We start from the raw sequence: 19,430 nt of genomic DNA on the forward strand, positions 1-19,430 counted from the left end.
AAAATTACTATATTAATATTAGGGCTGAAAGGAGATTATAAAGGAAAATATCTTAGCCAATTGTTAGTGCACTTCTTAAGTTACAGATGTTTACTTCTTGCACAAACTCAGCAATCTGAGTAAACATTTTAGATCAAGACATTTATTGGGGAGATTAAATTGCTGTGGTGTTCTGATGTTTTTTTTTTTTAGTTCCACATTTGAGAGAATTATCTAATAGTTAGAAATAGGTAGGGTCATTTTGGACAGAATTGAGCAATGTATGTAGGATTAATGGAGGCAGTACACACAGTCTTCATGCCAAGTGTTGGAATGTGAGTGCAAATGTCATCCTGGTCAGGCATCCTGTTTGACAGAAGTCTCAATACTGTAGCTCTGTGTTGGTGGCCTTACTGTGCTAGCTCTACAGGCAGTGGGGTGTCTCCAGGCTAAAGCACTTATTACTAAAACTGAAAGGAAGTGAAAAATAATGAACCAGTTCTTCCACAAATTAGCAATGCTTCTTGAAGATCAAGTATAGCACTTCTGACAAAGCTGGGAGTTGATTTTCAGATTTCAAGAGACCTGATGGAATATCTTTATTGGCACCAGTTTTCTTCTAAGAACTAAATCATAGTCATTGCAACAGCTTTTCTTGTAAGCTATTTCTAGCCTTTTACAATTAGAGAGCTTTGTGTTAAATCTTACTGAGGACAAATAAAAAATGCTTGAATAATGATTGGGGCTTTTTTTAGGTCTTCATAAAACTTTTTATGTTAATTATCATATTCCACTTCCAGGTACCAAAGCAGTCTGATCCTCTGTGTCAAATGGATAATGCAAATCGTCAAGCTGAAAGCCCAGGTGGAAAGAAGCAAGTGTCTTACAGGACAGAAATTGTTGGCGGTGTTCCTATCATTACACCTACCCAGGTGATACCCTTAAGACAAGTGTGGTGGTGTTTGATAGAGGAAGCTTTGTTCTTTGGCAGCTGAGAATAGGTTATGCATCACAATACAGCTGTCAACTTCTCACCTTGTTCAGAGGACTTATACTTTGATGTGCACCTTTTATTGATACTGACTAGGGTTTGTGTTTTGAGGATTTTATTCCCTTTATACAAGATTATAGAGAATTATAGAAGACTGTAAGGAATTACTTGAGTATTGATTTTTTTAATCACAGATATCAGTATGCTGAAAACATCTTTGTGTGTGTGAAATTAATTGTTGGTGTTAAAAAGACAACTTTGGCATTGTTAACTGTCAGGAAAAGTGGGTAAAAAGGGAGGTGATTAAGTCAGCTGATTAATATATACACCATGTTATTAGAGGCAGTGAGGATGACAGCAGATTAAACTATGGCAGAAAGGCCTTATGAAATGGCCTCTGTGAACAAATAAGATAAGCAGGTGAAATCCCATGAAAATAAATGTGATGTAAGGGATTCTGGGAAAAACAATCTTTAGTTTTAGTAGAAAATACTAGATTGTGAAATAACCATTTCCGCTTGAGTGAGAGGTAGGAGTTACAGTTTTACTAAAAAAAAAATCATCTCAGTGTTCAGTAACAGTGGAGAAAAAATCCACAGATATTAGGTGTTACTAGAAAAAGAATAAGGAGCAAACTTGAAAACATCTTTGCTGTATGATTCCTGTCTTTAACCAGACCTTGATTAGTGTGTCCAGTTTTGTTCCCATCTTAAAAACTAGAACTGGAAAGGTTCAGAGGAAGATTTCAAGGATGATTGGTCCATGTGGAATGGTGTCCATATGAGGAACAGTTCAGTAGGCTAGTACCCTTTCGTGTGCAAAGGAAATAACTAAAGGAGGATGCAAGAGCTCCACGAAATCATGACTGGCAGAAGTGGATGGTGTAAACTTTCTTTTCCACTATGAGAGCTATGGGCTTTTAAACAAAGCTAATGGTGTAACCAGGTGAAATAAAGGGAAGGAGTTCTTTCAGAGAGTAATAAAACATAAGGTACTCCTTGCCAAAAGATGGCATGGATGCAAGAAACTTTTCTGAGTTGAAGAGATTGGACAAGCTCATGGAAGAAGAATCTGTGCAGTGTTAAAGATTCAGACCTGTGTCTGTTTCTGGAAGTTCCCTGAGCTGAAAATAGTTACAGATTGGATTGATATCGTGTAAATGACATGTATACACCTGAACTGCATTTAAAAAGTTGGTGAATTCTGATGTGTCTTGTGGTCTAGAAATAGCTTTTTCTTTGCTGTAGCCACCTCTGGTGTTTTGCCCTTAAAGTCATGTTATGAGTTTGCACTAAATACATGCATATATCTTGGTTTTAGGTCTGTAACATTCTTCATTGACTGTCTCTCAATATTGTTTGAGAATATTCAGCACTTTCTTAGTGTAGCTCGCAAGTACTCAACCAGAGCCCTTGGAGAGTCTCATTAGTTGTATCTAGAAATCAGTTGAAATATTTTATCCTTTCAAACAAATTGGAAATGGGATTTGTGAGCGTGGGACGATACAATTATTTCCTATTATAACCAGTATAGTTATTCTTTGACCTTTAGAAAAAATGGAATATTCTGAACTTTCTTGCTTTTTTCTAGAAAGAAGAAATCAGTGAGTGCAGTGAAGGGGGTGATAGGAATTATTTGAAACGGTCACAAAGTCACCTTCCTTATTTTACTGCTAAGCATCCCCCAGATAACGCTATTATCAAAGCTGGCTACTGTGTAAAACAAGGAGCAGTGGTAAGTATTTGAGATCAGTGTGTTTCATTAAGCGAGAACAAAGGTCCTAAGGTGGTAGTTGTACTTACCAAGTAGATGATTAAAAAAAGGACATAATTACCAGTAACTTTAGCACTACTGACAATATTAAGGATGGCTAAAGATAAAACTTATGTCTGTGTTAGTTCTTTTCATGACTTTCTTCAGTGTTATGTTGTTGGAGGTGTTTTGGAGAGAAAAAGTTGTGTGCACCAAGACTTTCACATTATGGTTGGTGCATGCAACTAGGAATTCTTCTGTTCTACAGTTATGTAGAGATCCTTATTTCACTTCCTAGAAGCACCTAAATTAAGGCAGAAGTTCAATGTCTGCATGGTTTTTAAAATCACTAAAATGTTTAGAAAAAGCTAATTTTTCAGTTCAGAGGAAGAATTGTACAACTTGTCAGACTCATTAACACAAGTGGAGCTATTCACATGAAGCTTTGCTCAAAGAAGGAACAGATAGTTTAGATTAAGCAAGATAAACATGCTTCCTGAGTCCTCAGACTCATTTTATCTTGGATTATGAAGCTTCTTTTTGTAACATGCCTTTTTTTTAGTTAAAAATAAACTAGAAACCTTTAATGTACTGTCTTTTAACATTTCTTATGGGGTATTTGTGCTGCTAAGTTGCTACAGTTTTGGTGGAGATTGTTCAAAAATCCTTATAATAGAAAATGGTAGCATCTAGAATTTTAAATTTTTGCAGTTTTCAAAAAAATTGGACAGAGTCTTGCAGAATTATTTTGGGGGCACTATATAAATATATACAACACACATTAATCATGTAATATGTAAAAATTATAAATATTATAGATGAATAATTATAAATAAATTGGAATTATACAATATCATAAACAGACTAGAATTATAAATATGATTAAGGATGTAAATATATGAATGATATACAACATGTAAGTATATTTGTATTTTGAATATAAAATACATAAATATTTCTTTTCCTTTAACAGATGAAGAACTGGAAGAGAAGATACTTTCAGTTAGATGAAAACACAATAGGATATTTCAAGTCTGAACTGGTAAGTTTCCAAATGTGTGTTGTTTTCCAGCGATAGTTGCAAGAACATCTAAAGAAATACGCTTGTATTTGAAAAATGTGCTGTGCTGATCCTGCAACTCTTAGCTCTGTACTGTAATAACTTTTCATGATCAGGAAGAACAAAAAATTAATAGGGTGGTTGTTAAGTCAGTCTTCAGTCTTCTGTTTGGAAACCTGTCAGTAGGGCACTGAAGAACAGTAATAGGATATATTTATTCTACAATCACCCTGATTTTTGTATTAGTACCTTGTGTTACTTTGTACTCACATATAGTTAATTATGTTGTTGAAACAGCTGATCATTATGTAGAGAGACAAAACTGTAATCTTGCAATTATTAATTTAAAGTTAGGATTACGGGGTGTTTTATCATACAAATGAATGGAATCTTTCCCCACACACTTCTTTTACCAGGGCAGCCAAGACAGGCAAAGACTCTGCTGTTCAGAAGCAACACAAAACAGTTTGTTTCGGTTTCATGATCTGTCCTCCCCACTCATCACTCTTGAACCTTTTGACCACTTTTGACCAAATGTTAGTGCCTTCAGGCTTCATTTAAAAGTCAAGTGGCTGGTACTGGAGATGGTCTGTTTTCCCCAAAAAGGAATCCCACACTTACTAAACACGAGAACATCTGTACATAAGGAATAAAGTCTGAGTTGTAGAGTATTATAAATCAAGGAAAATTGAGTTTACATGTCAAGAAACCAAATTTCAGGCTGTTTTTGAAGAGAACTTTTGCTTTACTTTTAATGAGGGAATATGACTAGCAGGAGTTTGATCTTGCATCATTGTCTTTGTTAAACTGTCAGCATAACACAATTCTGACACATTGCCTATAATAAGCCCTCTATCTAAAAAAAAAAAAAAAAAAAATGAGTGCAGATGGCTTATAAGCAAATCCTAACTCAGTGAAGAATTGTACCGTGTGAGAGTATACTAGAAGGCTGGTAGAAATGCATACACTTCTAGTGTTTCATTATGCTCCTTTCCAGTTTAACTATTTTGAACAATATAAAATCTTGTACTGCCCTCTATTCTTCAGGCTAATATCCCCTTGCACTTTGAGGAAGGTACTGAACTGACCAGCTGTCAGTAGATTCTGCTTCACAATTTTTAGTATTTTTTCCATTTTAAGAGAGTCATCCTTCTTCAGGGAAGTAAGTATTGATAGAGAATATAGTGTCCTTTTATTGGACTATAGTGGCTAATCAAAGAATTCCATGGTTAGAAAACCCAATCATGATCATCATATTTCATATAGTTTTTTTTAAACAATTGGGATCTGCCTTATCTGAAACATACATGTTGGAGAGACATTTAATCTGTACTGGAAAGAGACAAACTTTCACAGAGCACAAGCCCACCAAGAAGAAAACACCTGCAACAACTTAACCATATGTCCAGCAGACTTTTGTTTGTCTCCTACAAACACAAAAAGGGTAAAGTGCTCTCTTCTGAAGATTTCAGGTGGTGAATGATTTCTTTCAGCAATGTGTGGGGTCTCTGTTTCCCTAATAATCTCCTGTTCCTAATGAGAGTAACACAAAGATAGGAAAGAAGTTCAATAGCGATTGTTTGTCGTGCCTTTGCGGTTAAGAAGGCTATGGCATGGAGGTCATATTCAGCTAGTGTAGCATCAGACTTCTATTTCTGGAAAACTTCTTTCTGTTGGTCTTCAGCTCCCAGTAGCTGCAGTCTTCAGTCAAGTATGGCTCTTACTTGAAGTTAGTTTGTCTTGGCAGCCAGCCTGCTCACCAGTGCTTCAGATGACTATTACTGGGTATCGTGAGATGCTGCTGTTTTGCATCTGTAGAAATATATCCAAGTTTTTTGCTCTCAAGTAAAAAATGTTGGGGTTTTTTAAATTGAAAAATCTGCGGATTCTGGGGTTTTTTTGTTGTTGTTGTGGTGGTTTGGTGTCATGTTGTTCCTGCTCCCCAATCTCCTCTTTTCAGTTTGAGGAAGAGCCCTTGTCAGTCTTCAGGTGGAGCCTAGTGGAATACAGGCAATATCAGACTCAGAAAGTTATATAATTTCTGAGCTGAGGTCTTCCCTGCAATGGGTGTCTGATTCCAGGGACGGATCTTGCAGTTCACATTTGATGTACTAATTTGAAAGCTCTTGTAATGGATGAGAGAACCCAGGAAGAGGAGGGAGGAAGATGGGCAAAAAAACTGAAAACACTGAGTTTTAAAATCTGTACACTTGTTCTGCTATAGACACAAGAGTTCTAATGAAAACTGACATTTGAGAATGATTATATTTAGGTGATATTTGCTGTTTGCTGTAACAACATAACTCTCTTAAGTATGTGTAATAGAAATTGTAGAGAAAGTCATTCCAGAGCTGACAGCTTTTGTTTTGTCTATAAGCTGAAGCCAACCCAAATAGTCCATTGTAACATTGTTTAAAGAAACACATTAGGAGGTAAAATAAGTTTTTTGTTTGTTTGTGTTTTACTGCAACAACCACAGGAAAATAATAGTATGTATGATGTTATGTTGTCATGGCAAAAGTGGAAGTATTGCTGTTTGAATGTTCTCACTTTTTTGCCTGTTGTGTGAAACTTTGACAGAATTGTAATGCTTATTTTTGTTACGGTAACAGAATTTCCATGCTTTAAGAGTACTTGCTCTTTTACAGGTTTTGGTACAATTGATTTCTTTATCTTATACTCAGTGCAATTAAAAATAATACACAATTAATCTTATTTAAAGCCATGTCATGCAGTACAACTAACAAAGCGTCTTGTATTGTAGCATTTCATAGCAAATGAATATAATCATGGTTTTACTGAAATAAGCTGCTTGAGGCCAGATTCAATTTTCTGATCTGGTTGGGGGAAGGGGACAGGGGTGGCTGTCTCCATTATTGTAAGCTGAATGAATGCATTTGGGTTTTTTACTTCTTGATTTCACCTCTGCTTTGTTGTAAGTGCCATGGTTGGTTTGATACTTACAAAAGCAAATTAAATTTTGGTTGACATCACCTTTTGCATAAGTGACTGCCTTGAAAGTCTCATTTGCATAAGTCTGCTGCTGTCAGCTGTCCTGACCTCTGGCTTTTTGACTATATTCTAGTTGTTAGATATACTCCACTGAAATATTTTTGCTTTTTTTTTCAGGAAAAGGAACCTCTCAGGGTTATACCGCTTAAGGAGGTCCATAAAGTTCAGGAATGCAAACAAAGGTGAGGAGAGAAGCGCTGATGTGATTACATGGGATGTAGTACGCTGCTTTGTCATGGCTAGACTGCTCATTGGAAACAGCGGAGAACTTTTTAAAAACTTTGGTTGATGTATGCACATGCCTCTATTTGTAGGACAGCAAGTAGTTTTCTGCATAAAACTGGTTTTGAGGGTTCTGCATTAGTGTGTGTTTCAAACTTGTAACATTCAGTAGAATGTGTATATGCATTGGACAAGGGTGGAACAAAGGAGTATCATGCAGTCATGAGTCAGAGGTGCATGGGTGCTGTCTGAATTGAGGCAGCAATTTTAGGAGTCTCTATTCTGCTTATATAGTCTCTAAACCTTTAGAGGACATTACCTTATGTTAAATGTCTGAATTTAGAGGAGAACACTCTTCCTCCTGCTGTTTCCCTTCCACCAAATGGCAATATACTAAGGAATTCATTGCCTTTGTAGTAGGTTTTTTTTTTTTTTAGCAGGCTACTGCTTAGGACTAATATTTTGCAAAGACATGACAAAATATAAATGTGAAATTTTACAGATATTTGACTAGAACAATAAATATTTTTAAACTTAACATGATATGGCTTAGAATGTTCCAATTAAAAATATCTGTAGTAGCACACATGCTACTGACAAACTAAAGAGTCTTAGGACTAAAATAAGTAAGAGAGTCTGGTTTTCTTTTTCTACTTGGTATTTACCAAAAAAAAAACAACAGTAGAGTGATAAATGCAAAGGTCTTTAGACAGCAAATGCTCTGGTTCTCCGCACATCCTAGAGTCTTTTTAAAATAGAAGGTTGTAATTACTGTTTAAGTATTTGTGTGTGTTTCATTTACAGTGATATAATGATGAGAGACAATCTCTTTGAAATTGTAACAACTTCTCGAACCTTTTATGTACAGGTAATTTCTTTTTTAAACTTGGGCAAAACAAGGAGACTGCCATAGTCAGGAGACTACTTAAATAAAAGTTAAATATAACTATGCCGTGATTTTCAGAGGGAATGTGATCTTCATTATGTTTCCAAAAGATGCATATGAGAAATATTCCACATAACAGCAACTGTTATGTTGGTAGCGTATGAAAGCAATAAAAAATAAATCCTAATGTGATTTTGTTGGCATTCAGGTTTTCAAATTCTGTAGAATCAACTCAATATTTTAAATCTTTTATTTTGCAGACTGCATTTTTATGTATAGTAATTGAGTTCTCAGATTCAAGTTAGTTGCCACATTAGAATACCTACTAAAGCACAATGCTTGGATATAATGCAAATCACAAAGTCTTGCTTTTCCTCGCTGTGTGGAATGTGATGCTTATAGTGCTAGAAATAATTTTTGAGTTTCTCTTGTAGGATCAGAAAGGCCTGTCTAGTCTGATACAGGCAGTGGTGCCAGATGCTGAGTTATGAGCTGTCCTATAGCTGAACATAATTAAGTGACATGTTGCAGATGTTTCTTGCTGGGTGGATGTGCTAGTTTAATAAAGCTGCAACCTAATTTTAGGAGATAGCTTTAGCTTTTTATCTGTCTTTATCGCAGATATGTACACCCTTGGTATTCACTGTTAATCTCTTCCGTCTTTGATGGATTCTTCTAAGTAAATGTACAACTGACCCCTGACAGAGACTGATTTTTATTTGATTAACTCTTCAGTAAATACCTCATAGAAGTAAAGTGCAACAGTGACTGAAAAGTACAGAAGTTATGTCATTGGCCAGAGGCTGCTAAGAGGGGTCAGCACATCTCCTGTAAGAATTTCTGTGGGTGCTTCAATTTTTTTTGTTTGCTGAAAGTAAAAATCTGAGTCTAGAGTATGTAGATAGTTTAAAAATACTTATTTCTTGCTTATTATTCTATATAACTATATACATATAATAGTAAATTTGGGGTAAGGTGTTAAGAAATGTCTGGGTTAAGAAATGGAAGTCCCTATGGCTTTAAATAACCGAGTACTAAAGGAGGGTAAGGCTGACATTTTAATGCAGATGGTCAGGACACTGGGCAAGTTGAGAGCTGATTATGTTAAATGTAATGCATATTGTTTGATCCAGGCGGACAGTCCAGAAGACATGCACAGTTGGATAAAAGCAATTTCTGGGGCCATTGTAGCACAGCGGGGACCTGGAAGATCAGCAGCTTCCGTATGTTATTCTGAACTTCAGAGAAAATGTGATTAGTTGATGTTCACTTGAGCACATTAAGTTCTAGTTGTTTTTTCCTTTTGCCTGTCCTCTATCCTGTCCTGTAGTAATGTGGCATCTTTGCATGAACTTTCATACAGACTGGCATAAAATATTTTGTGGTTTTAGTTGAGCACTTACCTTAGTCTTACATGTACGTAACTTTATGTGCGTTGTATTGTCTTGAACATGTAGATAATGCAAGTGCAACCTAGAAAAATTCTTCTGAGTTCAGTATGATCTTTGTCACTATGCTGCTACTAGTTTGGAAGTAAAATTGAAACTTTCTAATTCCTGCGAGGTGTTTCTGGCAATTGCTGAATTTTGCAATCAAATGACAGTATCCTAATTTGTTTATAACAACTCCCGCTACTAAATTGTGATTCTCTGTTGATAGTTTATTGTATATGCAGATACAGATTGAAATTTAAAGTAACTTCTCTGAGATCTCTGCTCGCATGAATTAGTTTTACTGTTGCAAACATAGTGTGAACACCATCTAGCATTACTGAACTGAGGCACTGTGACAAACCTTGCTCTTTGTGAAGCCATGTAGATGCCAACATTTCATACATACTTGCATTTGAACTGTCTTAGAGGTTCAGTACAAAGTACATTCACTTGTGAATGTGAAGGCTACTGTAGTGTCACAGTGTCTCCAAGTATGTCCAGATTTAACAGATGGAATACTTTACAGTTCAGATGTTGCAAGCTATGGTTTTCACTTTCTGGCTATGGGATATTTTGTAATAAGCTGAATATATCATTACCCCCATAATCCGAAATCTAATCATTTAAATCTGGCTTTTGACTACACGTTTGCATCGATGTTGTGTTTCTGTTAACTCAATCTAAGCTCTCAATTATTTTTTGCAGCTGGGAGCTGCCTCATGCTTTTAAATAAAACTTCCTATCGTAAATTTTGTTGCGTTTTGGGGGAATGAAAATATGCAGATAACTCTTCTTTGTGTATGCTTTTGGTTTTTTGTGGGGCTAACTGAGCAATCTAGCTATTACTGTCTGCATCACTTCTTTCTTTTTCCCTCTCTTCTCTTCTTTCCCCAAGTATAGGTTACTCTAATCTTAGCTTTGCACTGTGTTCCAGATGCGGCAGGCCAGAAGGCTGTCGAATCCTTGTATACAGAGGTATACATCAAGAACTGGTGAATGCAGCACGTATGTGGGCTCTCATGTAAACTTGCCTTCTTAACAGAGGGCTAGGACTAGAGACTAATTTGCACTATAAAAAACTAAAAATAATGCTACCTGCTGTCATTACCATTACTGAAAACTAACTCATAAATCGTATCATTCACTTACAGGTTTACACTGTTTCTCTCTTACTTTTAAAATAATTGGAAATTAAAAATGGCAAAAACATGTATTTGTACTTCAAAGCATACTATATATTTAAACATAAGTTATGTAATTTTAAAAGGAAAGTATTAAAATTAATTTGCATGAGAGTTCATATTTCCATTTTACTTTACATTTTTTTTGAAACTGCGCAAAAGCAAAATTAAACTTCAGCTACCCACAAACTAATACAGATGCGTGCACACAAAAAATGCACGTCATAACTCTAGCAATTGGAAGGATAATATTGTAGCCTGATTTGCATGGCTCATAAGTTTCTGCATGAAATTATTAGTTCAAACATAGAACCATTATAATGTATAATCAGTACACTGTTCAAAGCAGTACACCTTAAGAGTAATATAGCAGCATAGTCTCTTAACTGTGAAATTACAGTCAGTGTGGGCAGTAAAATCTGAGTATCCTTCAGTTCAATTTAGCAACAAGTTTATTATAGAGATCTTGTCCTAATATCTTTTTTGTCCTATTTGTTGAACTAAAATTATTAATAATAAGAAGGATAGTAGGTAAATCACTGAATTGTATGTTCTCCTAAAGCAAATGTTTTTCTTAAAAGTGGAGTATCAAGCCAGGTATGAAGTACAGCAATGTAATAATGTGAAATATGTCGCTGAAATTGAACACAACTGAAATCCAAAAAAAGTTGCACAGCTCCTTCCTTCACCCAAAAATATGAGTTAATTTGTAAAAAGAAATACAACAGTATTTAGCAGAATCCTTTATTATTAAATTTATGAATTCATGTCATAGAATTCTAAAAGAAATTTGGAAAACTGCTATGAAGAAATAAGTATTTCATTTAGGATGTATATTTGCATCTTGGACACACATCTGTGATGGTTTTTTTGCTAACAAATGTGCTTGAAAAGTGACTTGATTTGTGTACACATAAGTTTGCAGATTTCTTTAGTTCATGTACTAACACTGGTGATGGCAGAAGTGGCAGCAGCTGTGGCTCCTAGTGCATGCAGAGTGAAGTATTCACTGCGTCATCGCACATCATTTTGGTCATATCATTTAACACTTGTGTCCAGCGCTGTTTTAGATGTCCCTAGGTATGTGAGACATCCTTATGGAACTGAGAGATACAGTGCAGAATCTGAGGAATTTTTTGTGCTGGAGATACAGCTGTAGGTCAGGCAGGATATCCTAGGACATCTAAAATGGCACTCTGTGCCTATGCTTTAGACATCTAAATCATTCCTAGGTAGTCTGGGAACTTGTTTCTCTCAGTAAGTAAAATGGTGAAAGATTATTTTCACAGTATCAATCTAGTAGAGTTATGTAAAGGTCAACAGAATGGTAGTTAGCAATAATTAACACAAGAAAATAACTTGACAATTAAAAGGAATAGATTAAAGATCAGGTTCTTTTCTAGGTCCATTAACTTTGGAAATTGTTATCCACTCTTGATAGCATAAAACAGTCAATATATTCTTTGGTCCCTGGAACAAACTGGGGAGATTGGTACCCCAAGAAAAAGGAACAGTGAAATGTGCATTACTTCAGGATTTAGGATATAAGTGCCTGATGTATACGAATAGGTTTGAATCCATTTTTCTCTTGGAAAGATGTCACTTTCAATGGCCTTTAAAGTATGTATCTTCAAAAGATTACTTAACATCTTAGTAAAATGAGAAGCCTCAATTTGCTGGACAATATTATAAAGTCTAAAGAGCTGCTGAGCTTGATTTGAGAAATTTAATTTCTTCAAATGAAGAAACTGATGTTGCTGTCACATACTGCTGTAAGCTCGCACTTAATAATGCGCCGCCTTGAGAAAGCACCTGCCTCCTGCTGCTGTGGCTGATGCTTTGCTTTGTGTATTTTCTGTCTTCATTTTTTTTTTCTGAGAGCAAAATCTGAAACTGCATCTTTCCACCATGACGTCAATAATGTCATCTGACACGTGCTCTTCTTTTCCAGGAGCATACCGAGTCTTCTTCCGAACCCAACCATGCTCTCCGTTCTGCCATCCCAGCCCCAGCCACCTCACATTCCGCAGCCACTCACAGCAGCCCTCTGGTCCCAAACCCTCACGCCAAATACCCTGCCCTGGAGAAGCGAGGATTTCACGAATCTTTTACCAAGGCCAGGCCAGGGAGCTACAAGATCCAGGTTGTCACTCCAAGAGAATCAGCTTCCAAAGTGACTGAACGGGGCCTCTCGGAACCCCAAAGTAAAAATGGCACTCAGGAACAGGATCCTGGCCTTGTGGATCTGGATGATGCAAGCCTTCCAGTTAGTGATGTGTAGTGGTGGAAGTGTTTGGAGAATGATCCATTTGTTCGGTCCTCTAATTTCCTTGCTCGGACTTTTAACCAAAGAAAATTATAGGAAATGAGAACAAAAAACCGGAACACTGATTTTTATATATATGTATGTGTGTGTTTCTGTGCACACATGTGTATATATAACGTGTTTGTATATTGCCTTTCAGCTGAGGATCAGAAACGGACCTTATGCATTTTCTCAAAGCCTGATAGTAAATCACTTACTAGGGAGGGGCCAAACTGCACAATTTAAAAGAAAAAATCAAAAGACAAAAACAAAGTACTTCTGCGAGTAAGCAAGGTACCAGCAACTTTTCATTCCTAATCTGGCAAATTTATTAAATTTACAACTAATGCTATATTTTGGAGAACTTATTGCCAACAAATGCGATTACTTAATTGCATTTTGAACTACAGTAAGCTTTTGGGCATAGATGAGAATTATTTCTCTCCATGACTTTCAGATACCAGGAAATGCACAAAATGTTTCTTCTGTTCTTTAGGATCAACAGTGTCAACTGATTTGTTATCAGAACAAGAATTCTGAACTCCCTTGGAATTCTAATTATGGTGCTGTAAAATTTCCACTAAAATAATATTTTGAATAGTCATCCTGTTTTTGATGCACTCCTAAAGGTGGCTTGTAACTTTTTGCACATTTGAATTTTAATGGACTGCACGTGATGGTGTTTTGGAGGGGGAGCAGAGAAATTGGACTTCTAAATTTGGACACTTTAGATCTTTTGAACCAGGTAGGGTTTATATTGTGTTACATTAGGCTTTGCAGCGATTATTTTTCTTAAATGTCTAAACGCATTGTTTGATTACTGGTTTGAGAATGGTTTTCTTATCAGCGTTTTGTGAACAGTTCTTGTTTCTAGATTTGATCAGTAGAAGACCGCCTTGTTTAGTTTTGTCATTCTTGGTACTGAACTGTTCATAGTCATGCAGTTGTGGCCTGTAACTTTTGGTGCACTAATGATCTTAAGTGCCTGTGTTTTTTTTCACATTGTTGAAACACTTTTGGATTAGGTATGTACACAAACCATTCTTAATGGTTTTGAACGTTGGCTTGGAGTTGTTCTGAATAGCATAATTTGAAACAGTTATTTAAAATAGAAAACTTAGGCTAGGAATACCAGTGTTCTGGTATTGCACCCACTAGCTGTGCAATATATGTTTTTTAAAAAATGAGTATTTGTTGTTTGTGTACACTGTGTTATGGGGCTTCAGTGATGCAAATGAAAAGAACCTTTACATTTCAAGTATTGGATTAGATGGAGTGTGTACTTTTCGTTGTTTTTGAAAAATGTTTGCTTTAATCAAAACCCCACAAATATTTCGTGCTGCTGCTTATTGTGATTCAGATTGTCCAGCTTTGCGATACTTTTTTTTCTCTACTGGAACCTAAGATACATATCATACAAGTCCATCTTCTCTCCAACTTCCAAACTGACTTCCTGCTTGAGAGATATGGATGGCTCTACCACAATAATTTGTTGATCCAAGGATAGAATAATTGGTCTGACATAAGAATGAAACAGAATCTAATTTCAAAACCTTACATTATATCAGCACCTTCATTTTTTTTATCCATAAGCTAACTAACCGCTGTCTTAAGGCAGTGGTGTTTGTAAATTACTGGTTTTGTTTGACTCTTTAGATATATGTGAATACTAGCACAGAATTGGAAGTTACTGTAAATGTCTGAACTAGTATTGTAGGTTTTAACTTCTATAAAGATAAAACAATAGCTCTTTAAAAGCTTATTTTTTCACAAGTACATTCTGTGTGGAAGACACTTTGCATTGAAATATTTTTACTGTAGTCTAACATCTGAAATCACTTCTCTGGTACAGCTTTCACACTGCATGTTCATTTTATTATATTTTGGTATTGGCAGTTTTACACATTGGGTTGGAGGTAAAGCAGCTCCATTATGGGACTTAGAAAAAGACGAAAGAAAAAGAAAAAGAAAAAAAAAGAAAAGAACTGCTGTTGTAGTTCAGTAGCATAGGGAAATATTTGTGGTTGGTAATTGTCAGGGTCTCCTATTTATCAGTACTTTTATAAATCTATGAAAATTGTTAAATTATTTTAGAAACAGTGCTGTAAATAGTCACATTTAAATTGTCAATAAATCAGTTTGGGTAACTTAAAATAACGTCTGACTGAGTTTCCTTGCACCATGTTTAGCATATAAGAGGTCAGATTAAGTCTTATCCAGCTATAATGTCTTTTTAATTCTTCAAATCTGATTGGGTTGTATATCTTAAGAAAGAAATTGAACAGAATGAGCTGTTTTTCTTTTCTGTTCTTGGTTTCTTCTGTGGAATTTTTACATGATATGCAAGGGAAGTCGATCAGGTTTCTTTTTAATCAATGGAAGGGAAGAGATGATGCATAGTAATGTCAGTTTAACCATTTGGAAACACTCAGGCACAGTCTGAAAGGGGGAAAAAATACTACAAAATGTAACATGCATTTTTCTGGCATTATACTGTTGCATAACAGTGTTTCTCTCTCAAAAATGCTTTCCTGAAATAACAGCACGTATACGACATCTGGAAGCACCTCACTATCTGTACAGCAGACAGTGTGATCACACTTGAGCGACTGCCTTTCTCAAGTCCGCTTTTCCCTTTTGTAAAGCAGCACAGTTAATCGGTCTGTCTCAACAGTGTGCAAGCTTCAGGTAAGGAACGGTAATTAAGATACTTTCTATAGGCTGTACACAGTTACCCAAACTCCAGTTTGACTGTGACCTCTTCTGACTGTGAATTATTCCAGGTATGTACACATCTGCAGTTACACTAGTATCAAAATGTGCTTGCTATTGCCCCCAACAGAGGTTTAAACTACACTTGAAGGGGGAGGGGGATAATATCAGGCTTGCCTATGACAAGTTGTGCGATGACATGCCAAGGTTGGAGGGACAGGGTGCTAGCAAGGCCCCTCAGCCTGTTGCTCTGAGCTATGCTGGCTACACTGCAGCACACTTGAAGTCTTACGGAGATGAGCCTGGGGCTCCTGAGGTCATAGGAGCCAACAGGGAAACACCAGTGAAATATCTCAAAGGAATTAAGGGGTGTTCCTCTAAAAAGGTGACGTGGCCAACAGCCCAGCTGAACTTCCTCTACACCAATGACACAGCATGGGCAACAAACAGTGTGAGTTGGAAGCCACTGTGCTGCTAGAAAGGTATGACCTAGTTCCCATTACTGAAGCTTGGAATGAATCCCATGACTGGAGTGTGGCTATCGATGGCTACAGGCTGTTCAGAAGGGACAGGCGAGGAAGGAGGGGCAGAGGGGTTGCCCTCTACATCAAGAAATGGATAGAGTGTGAAGAGCTGTCTCTGAAGAACAGCCACGAGCAGGTTGGAAGCTTATGGGTAAGAAGAGAGACCAAGTCAACAAAGGGAACCTTGTGGTTGTTGTCTACTACAGGCCACCCCATCAAGGGGAGCCTATTGATGAAGCCTTCTTACTCCAGCTAAAGGAGGAGGCGTGCTCTCAAGCTCTTGTCCTGCTGGGGGACTTCAGCCACCGCCACATCTGCTGGAAAAGTAGCACGGCGAGCTGTGGGCAGTCCAGGAGACTCCTGGAGTGCATTGAGGATAACTTCTTAAGCCAGGTAATAGATAGCCGTACCAGAGGGGATGTGATACTGGTCCTGATGGTCACCAATGCAAGCAAGCTAATCGGTGACATCAAGATTGGAGGCAGCCTGGGCTGCAGTGATCACACACTGGTGGAGTTCACAGTCCTGAGGGTTATGGGTCAGGTGAAGAGTAAAGTCAGGATCCTGAATTTTAGGAAATGAAACTTCCAGCTGTTCAAGAAATTAGTCAATGGGACCCCCTGGGAAACTGCCCTCAGGAAACAGGGAGCAGAACAGAGCTGGCAGATCTTTAAGGATGCTTTCCATAGAGTGCAAGAGCTCTCAATGACCAGGTGTAAGAAATCAGGAAAGGAAGACAAAAGACTGGCATGGCTGAGTCAAGAACTGCTGGTCAAACTGAAGGGCAACAAGGAAATGTACAGGCAGTGGAAGCAGGACACCAGGACAGGTATCCTGGGGACAGTATAGGGACATTGGTTGTGTAGGGATGGGGTCAGGAAGGCCAAGGCACGGCTAGAGCTGAACTTAGCAAGGGACACAAAGAATAATAAGAAGGGCTTCTCCAGGTAAGTCAGCCAGAAAAGGAAGGTCAAAGAAAGTGTAACCCTGTGACAAGCAAGATTGGCAAACTGGTAACAACAGATAAGGAGAAGGCTGAGGTACTGAACAACTTTTTTTGCCTCAGTCTTCACTGGCAACCTCTCTTCCCACACCTCTCAAGTGGATGGACCACAAGGCAGGGACTGGGGGAGCAAAGTGCCTCCCTGGACTGGAAGGGAAGATCAGGTTCATGACCACCTGAGGAATCTGAATATACATAGGTCTATGGGACCTGATGAGATGCATCCCAGAGTCCTGAGGGAACTGGCTGTTGTAGTTGCCAAGCCACTCTTTGTGATATTTGAAAAGTCATGACTTTCACATGAAGACCCTGGTGACAGGAAAAAGGGAAACATTGCACCCATTTTTAAAAAGGGTGGAAAGGAGGACCCTGGGAACTACCGACTAGATGGCATTTAAAGGTCACTTCTAACCCAAACTGTTCTATGATTCTAATCCAGGTACGGCAATACAGTTTATTCTTCCTAGTAATAAATGTCAGAATAAAATGCAATTACTGGCTGCAACTTAACCTCATTTAAAGGAGCTGAGAATATCATTTCTAGTTCATCTATCTTATCGCATGCTTCTCTGCTGTTTATCTTTGAACTTTTTTCCCTCTAATTATTTTCAAGTTATTTTTCACAGCCCACTGAGCCCTGAACTGTGGTCCCTGAAATGACTTGGATGCTCTGTCTTACTACGTGCCGTCTGGCACATTTTCATTTGCTGTGTACTTGCTGTTGCCCCTTTACTGAAGAGGGAATTGAATTATTCTTTGCAGTTATAAGTTGAAACACACCATATTACAATAAGAAATTTGCAGACATTTAACTGCTAAACCTGCAAGCCAGATGCCTGAAGTAACTGCCAAAGGGTGACAGTCCAGAATACAGTTTAACAAACTGGCAGGTGCTGTAACCTCATGGACTACCAGGGTGCCAGCACCACCTGGAGGTCATGCTCTAGCTTTGGAAATGAGCTGCATCGGGCATTTACTTTTAAATTATATATCTTAACAATTAATTTTGAAACTCTAGTTGTTAAGTCACAGGACTACTCAAAAGTGTTTGTTTTTGTTTTTTTTTTTTTAAACTCTTGCTCCTTGTAAGCTTCGAATAGCAGTGGAAGCAAATTGGTTGATGACAAAAGATCGCCCTTTCTCCCTGCTGCTCTTGTTTGTTTACTCTTCCCGTTTACTCCTGAGGAAGCTGTGATACAGGAAACAAGTGAATAATCTGTTAACTTGTCCAGTGAATAGTGAAAGTGAGGCTTCTTGTGATGCTACTGACTGTAGAAAGCAATTACAGGCAATCAGAGTACAGTAAAAAATAGTTGAAAAAGAAGAAATTGAAGAACTGACACTTTGGAGAATCTGGTTTTTCATACTACAAAGTAGCAAAACCCAAACCACAGCACTAATGAAATATGTCAGTGATAAAGAACTGATGTTTTCCTATAATAAACCAGTACAAGAGAAACCTATTGCTAATAGCTAGATACTCAGTCTGATAAGAGTAGCCTTTTTTGAATGAAAAGCAAGTGTATGTTAGATGATTGTATAAAATGTGTGTGCTCAAAGCATTAATTATTGCTTGAAAGACGTGTGTGTCTAGCAGCGTAAGGCAGTAACTTTCGGTACTAAGAGGTCTTGAGCTGAGCTACTTGACTTGCAATTACTGCAGTTTATAAACTCTGGAACGTGCCTGGGAAACTGGTTATCCAGAACGAAGCAGCTGGTCAGAAGGACTATAAAATGTCTCAACCGAGTACAACCTCTTCAGCTACTGGACTGGACAGGAAGCATCTCTGCTGCTTTTGGTAGGCAAAATAACATGACACAAAGATATGAGTTTGGAGGTAGACCAGAGTAATTGGGGCTACAAATTGAAGGAGGGGACCTCTCCAGTTTGAAACTTCACTCTTTAACTGAGCTGCCATTTTAATAATTCTGCTTTTGACTTTGAGGTTTTGCAGTTGCATATATAGGTTCAGAAGTCAAAATTCTATATGGAAATGAGTTAAAAGTGCATAAGGCATCACAGAGTATCTCCTGTCATAAAAATAGCTGTATTAGTAGGAAATGTTGATATTCAAAGGCTATTTTTTTTAGGCTTTATAGGAAGTCTATATTATAATGGATGGAGAAATTAGTGAGCACACCAAAAAGGTGCACTCTGAAGGTGTGGGACAGAAATATTACTGTTCTTAATCAAAATTCCATATTAATTTGAGGTGGGAGAGAGGGAAGAAAAGCAAGAAGGGGAAATTTGGACAGGGCATTTTTAATCTGAAAGTTAAATAAAAAAAAATGAAGCCCTTTGTGCTATGTATAGTTTTACCTTATATCAGTTTCATTTAATGTCTTAATATTCATCTGTATTTTGGAGCA

The 19,430-nt window shown here is 37.3% G+C and overlaps 1 protein-coding gene across 7 annotated transcripts in view; it reads left to right on the plus strand.

The window, feature by feature from the left end:
- The window catches only part of PLEKHA1 (pleckstrin homology domain containing A1), a 39,932-nt gene extending 24,954 nt beyond the window's left edge, over positions 1-14,978 (plus strand). For 2 of the 7 annotated variants that reach the window (XM_068398226.1, XM_068398230.1), the window contains exons 6-12: positions 780-911; positions 2,561-2,704; positions 3,696-3,764; positions 6,912-6,976; positions 7,821-7,884; positions 9,036-9,125; positions 12,468-14,978. In XM_068398226.1, coding sequence (XP_068254327.1) covers positions 780-911; positions 2,561-2,704; positions 3,696-3,764; positions 6,912-6,976; positions 7,821-7,884; positions 9,036-9,125; positions 12,468-12,797 — 894 coding nt within the window. In that variant the 3' untranslated portion in view covers positions 12,798-14,978. Of the gene's footprint in view, positions 1-779; positions 912-2,560; positions 2,705-3,695; positions 3,765-6,911; positions 6,977-7,820; positions 7,885-9,035; positions 9,154-10,235; positions 10,341-12,467 lie in introns of all 7 variants that reach the window. The other 5 variants (XM_068398224.1, XM_068398223.1, XM_068398227.1 and 2 more) reach the window with 5 other exon arrangements.
- Positions 14,979-19,430: the final 4,452 nt, after the last annotated feature.

This window comes from Nyctibius grandis, chromosome 4 (assembly GCF_013368605.1).
Source record: "Nyctibius grandis isolate bNycGra1 chromosome 4, bNycGra1.pri, whole genome shotgun sequence".
In the NCBI taxonomy this organism is placed as follows: Eukaryota; Metazoa; Chordata; class Aves; order Nyctibiiformes; family Nyctibiidae; genus Nyctibius; species Nyctibius grandis.